This window comes from Bos grunniens, chromosome 6, assembly GCF_055505025.1.
Source record: "Bos grunniens cultivar Pamir isolate PY7600 chromosome 6, Bosgru_T2T1.0, whole genome shotgun sequence".
In the NCBI taxonomy this organism is placed as follows: domain Eukaryota; kingdom Metazoa; phylum Chordata; class Mammalia; order Artiodactyla; family Bovidae; genus Bos; species Bos grunniens.
Genome location: NC_141170.1, coordinates 4,642,254 through 4,647,715, shown reverse-complemented (window position 1 = coordinate 4,647,715; position 5,462 = coordinate 4,642,254). Strand labels below are relative to the sequence as shown.

The 5,462-nt window shown below is 48.2% G+C and overlaps 1 protein-coding gene across 1 annotated transcript; it reads left to right on the top strand.

The window, feature by feature from the left end:
• The first annotated feature begins 1,846 nt into the window (after positions 1-1,846).
• On the top strand, positions 1,847-3,984 carry LOC147370224 (MORF4 family-associated protein 1). The gene is made up of 3 exons (XM_086404699.1): positions 1,847-1,906; positions 2,026-2,459; positions 2,957-3,984. Exon 2 carries the CDS (start codon positions 2,063-2,065, stop codon positions 2,444-2,446), a length of 384 nt encoding a protein of 127 aa, XP_086260825.1. The 5' UTR covers positions 1,847-1,906; positions 2,026-2,062; the 3' UTR covers positions 2,447-2,459; positions 2,957-3,984.
• The last annotated feature ends 1,478 nt before the right edge of the window (positions 3,985-5,462 follow it).

Genomic DNA, 5,462 nt, shown 5'->3' with positions numbered 1-5,462 from the left:
CCTCTTCACTTTCTGCCACAAGGGTGGTGTCATCTGCATATCTGAGGTTATTGATATTTCTCCCAGCAATCTTGATTCCAGCTTGTGCTTCTTCCAGCCCAGCATTTCTCATGATGTACTCTGCATATAAGTTAAATAAGCAGGGTGACAATATACAGCCTTGACGTACTCCTTTTCCTATTGGAACCAGTTTACTCCTTGGAAGGAAAGTTTGTGACCAACCTAGATAGCATATTCAAAAGCAGAGACATTACTTTGCCAACAAAGGTCCATCTATTCAAGGCTATGGTTTTCCCAGTGGTCATGTATGGATGTGAGAGTTGGACTGTGAAGAAGGCTGAGCGCCAAAGAATTGATGCTTTTGAACTGTGGTGTTGGAGAAGACTCTTGAGAGTCCCTTGGACTGCAAGGATATCCAACCAGTCCATTCTGACGGAGATCAGCCCTGGGATTTCTTTGGAAGGAATGATGCTAAAGCTGAAACTCCAATACTTTGGCCACCTCATGCAAAGAGTTGACTCATGGGAAGACTCTGATGCTGGGAGGGATTGGGGGCAGGAGGAGAAGGGGACGACAGAGGATGAGATGGGTGGATGGCATCAATGACTCAATGGACGTGAGTCTGAGTGATTTCCGGGAGTTGGTGATGGACAGGGAGGCCTGGTGTGCTGTGATTCATGGGGTTGCAGAGTCGGACACGACTGAGCGACTGAACTGAGCTGTTGTCCCACGTCCAGTTCTAACTGTTGCTTCCTGACCCGCATGTAGGCTTCTCAAGAGGCAGGTCAGGTGGTCTGGTATTCCCATCTCTTTCAGAATTTTCCACAGTTTATTGTGATCCACACAGTCAAAGGCTTTGGCATAGTCAATAAAGCAGAAATAGATGTTTTTCTGGAACTCTCTTGCTTTTTCGATGATACAGCGGATGTTGGCTATCTTGGTCACTTCCAAATTTTAGCAATTATGAATAAAGAGGGCTTCCTGGTGGCTCAGACAGTAAAGAATCAGTCTGCAATGCAGGAGACCAGGTTTCAATCCCTGGGTCAGGAGGATCTCCTGTAGAAGGGAATGGCAACCCACTCCAGTATTCTTGCCTGGAGAATCCATGGACAGAGGAACCTGGCAGGCTACAGTCCCAAGTGAAAGTGAAGTCGCTCAGTCGTGTCCAACTCTTTGGACTGTTGTCTACCAAGCTCCTCTGTCCATAGGATTTTCCAGACAAGAATAATGGAGTGGGTTACCATTTCCTTCTCCAGGAGATCTTCCCAACCCAGGGATTGAACCTGGGTCTCCCGCATTGTAGGCAGACGCTTTACCGTCTGAGCCACCAGGGAGTACAGTCCAAAGGCGCGGGGGGGTTACAAAAGAGTTGGACACGACTTAGGGACTAAACAATAACAACCACACACACAAATTCCTTCAGGAGACACACTTTGGACCCAGGCCCAAAGCCAGCGTAGCAGCCGGATGGAGGTTTGGGGATGAAAACGAAGCGAGACAAGAGGGAGTGTTGCCTGCCCCTGCGTGGGTTGCGGAGGCGAGCGCAGCATGATGGTAACGGTGAGGAGAACACGAGAGCCCACGTGCACACTGCATGGGTTAGCAGCGGCGGGCCGCCAGGGGTGAAGGGGGAGGGAGATAAGGGAGCTCGTGCGTGTGCGTCTGCGCGTGCGTGTGTTACAGAAGGACGCAGCCCGAAGGCGAAGGGGTAGAGAGAGCTTGGGTGTGCGCGCGTGCGGCCGCAGTAAAGCGGGTTGCGTCGCCCTCTACTGACGTGCGCGAGCCCGCAGCTAGTTCCACCAGCGGCGTGACCGTAAAGAGGCACGGCGGTGTCGTGAAAGGGGCCGCAACACGCAGGGCGCTGGTTGACGGCTGAGCCTCCATTTTGTCCTCCGCTTCTCTGCTCGTAAGTCGCTCGTCTTCCGTAGCTTCTGTGAGGCGAAAAGTTTAAAAGGGGTGAAAGTTTTAAAGAATATTCTGGAAGTGTGTTGGTAAGCCCCGCGGGTCTCCATTTTCTCTCTGCAGCCGCCTCGCATCCTGTGGTTCGGGAAGAGCGGGGAAGATGCGGCCCTTGGACATCGTGGAGCTGGCGGAGCCGGAGGAGGTGGAGGTGCTGGAGCCCGAGGAGGACTTCGAGCAGTTCCTGCTGCCGGTCATCAACGAGATGCGCGAGGACATCGCAGCACTCTCCCGTGAGCACGGGCGGGCCTACCTGCGGAACCGAAGCAAGCTGTGGGAGATGGACAATATGCTCATCCAGATAAAGACGCAGGTGGAGGCCTCGGAGGAGAGCGCGCTCAACCATCTGCAGAATCCGGACGACGGAGTCGAGGGCCGGGGGACCAAACGGTGCGAGAAGGCGGAGGAGAAGGCCAAGGAGATCGCGAAGATGGCAGAGATGCTGGTGGAGCTGGTGCGGCGGATAGAGAAGAGCGAGTCGTCCTGAAGGAGGGTCGGCGGTAAGGCGGGGGGTGGGGGACAGCAGGGGGGTCCCAGCGGTTGCCCGACGGTTGGGTCGGCCTCGGGGACGTTTGTTTACAGGGGATGCCTGGCGGGTGGGAGTTGGGAGAAGAGAATAGAATTCTACTCAAGTTTTTACGTTAGGAGGTGTTAGGGCGTACAAAAATTGTTTACTCTTGAACTGGCAATTAGGGGGAAAGCCAGTTGGTTGGTTTTGACTTAGTAAGTGGTTGAAAGCTAAAATCACGCTCATTAGGATAACTACTAGGGTAATAAACAACAAAAATCACAGTATAGACCATTAAGCAGACGGGGATAGAAATAACAGAATTAACAGAGAGAAGGCCATTATTGGACGGTCCCAGATTTTGCTTGAAGGAGTCAAATGGCCTCCGGAAGAGATGGTTTCCTGCGAGGCTGAATTTGTAATGTTATTGGGTTTTTTCCCACTCCGGATTAACCTGTTAATGATGAGTTTCTCCCACTTTCACTTTAGATTTACAGCCAATGGATTCTGGTCAACTGATGGAGATTGGCTGACACCCTGGAGAAGCTGAAACCAGAGAGCCTTTTGTTTTCTCTTTCTTTCCCGCCCCCTCCCCACCCCCCACCTTTCTGTCTATACTCTGTTCTCACTTACACTACGTTTCTGCTGTGGTCTGTGGTTAATGACCTCAATTTCAGTTTTGACTGTTAAATGTTTTTGTTTGGAGAGGTAACTTTAATTTGGAAAATGCACTCACAAGAGTTAGGGCCTAGATTGTAAGCTCTTACAGCAGCCACATTTGTTCCTGGGCTTTTCTAAACTTGTTCCTAAGTTTTGAGGTGCTTTGCTCTTTCTTGTGTGACCTGATAGCTCCCTGGAACTTTGGGTCTGTGTGTGACAGATGAGACTCAGAGTTGGGGTTCTCTGGCTCTGAAGGTCCTGAAGGAACTACATTATTTCTGGAAGATGACTCCATGCAACGATCGCTAAAGAAGCTGAAGAAGGGACCAGACTTCAACTGGGAATGTGACTGGAGCTGATCTGGCTGGGACTGATGAACCAGAAGAAGGGCTGGAGGATGATATTATGTTTGGGGACTTTGATTTCTGTGTGAGACCAAAGGAGGAGAAATGTATTTTGTTCAAAGTTTTAAGTTTTATGCGGCACACTGATGTAACCTGTCTGGTCAGCTCGTTTGGAAAAGGTAACTCAGCTTTATGTGACACGGAACCTAAAATAGGACGCAAGCTAGGTCTCCGTATTCTGTGTAATGGTTGTGATACCCTGATACATTTCAGGGGGTTCTGGACATGAAAGCGATATTTGCAAAGGCCCTTAAGGGTCTGGGGAAGAAAAGCAATGGCTATTTTGGACCCTAAACTGGACAGGGACTAGGTATCTTCAAGATTTGTAAATTGTCTAGCTGTAAGTTCATTTCAGTAGCAGACCTGACAAGCATTTGAGGTCAAAACCCTACCGTGTGTTTAAAAACAATTTACCATGTTAATAAAAGTATTCATTTGCTTGGAAAGACAAAAGACCTGAAAGATTATTGACTAAGAAGTTTTGTTTCTTTAAGAATGAAATTTAATGTTATCATTGCTTACGGTTTTTGAGGCTCTCAGTAAGCCTGGCTCATAAGGAAGGTTCGTTGCTGTGTGTGACTGAAAAAAGTGCAGTTGTCACTCTAGAGGGTGGAAGGGGTGGTTCTAGGACCCCCACCTTCCCACAGGTCCCAATCCAGGGCTACTCAAGGTCCTTGTTAGATGACGGCACAGTCAGCCCTCCAACCCTCAGTACCCACGATTCTGCATCCTGCAGAACTTAGCTGCACTTCAGTCTTCACCTTAAAGTCTAATTCGTGGGGAATCCAATTGATGGCAAGTAAGAAACAAGAGTAAACCAACTGTCACAGCCAGATACGGTACCTTAGAGCACTGAGGGAAGGAAGGTGAGGAAAGCACTTCAGAGCAAGTAACTGGTGAACTTGGCCTTGAAGGATGGGTGCAGCGTTGGAGGAAGAGAGAATGAGAACATCCCACACGCAGGGAATAGCATGAGAAAAAGCCAGAGTTCCAGGAATGGGGAAGAGTGGGCATGATGAAAAAAGAACCAGGAAAAAGTCACCAAAAAATCTGCATTTGGTACATTTGCCAAAACAAGGACATTAATGCTGTACAGTACTACTAACTAGACTATACTTTATTCTAATTTGACTGGTTTCCCACTAACACTTTTTTCTGTCAGGATATCACATTGCATTTGGTGATTTATTTTTAAAAGAAGTAATATAAATGGCCCAAAATTCAAAAGAAAAGTGACCCTCTCCTTAGCGTCCCAGTTCCCCTCGAAGATGACCATTCACTAGCGTCTTTTATCGGTCAGTTCAGTTCAGTTCACTCACTCAGTCGTGTCTGACTCTTTGCAACCCGATGGACAGCAGCATGCCAGGCTTCCCTGTCCATCACCAACCCGCAGAGCTTGCTCAAACTCATGTCCATTGAGTCGGTGATGCCATCCAACCATCTCGTCCTCTGTCGGCCCCTTCTCCTCCTTCAGTGCCTTCTTTCCCAGCATCAGGGTCTTGTGTAGCCTTCCAAATGTGTATGTCTGAACATACACATATATAGCTCTCTCCAACCTTTTTATTTTGCATAAATAGGAACACACTGATCTATGACTGTCCTTTGACTTTTTTTTCCACCTAAAACTATAGTTTGGCAGTTAACCCTAGCCAAACGTCCAGGCCTGCATTCTTTTTTAAAAGACTGAATTTTGTTCACTGAACTATGAAGTCAGAGGTGGTTTCTTACATACCCAGAAGTTTGAGACTTGTCCTAGATTATTTTCACTCCTTAATTCGTCTTTCTTACGATTTCACTAACAGTGCAGCCGATAAGTCCCAATTTCTCCATTTGCTGAAATCAGTCTTGGCTTGCTAGCAGCTGGAGCAATTCAATCTTGCTTTTTCTGGGCAAAGAATGGTAAGAAGCCAATCTGACAGGTAGTCTGATAG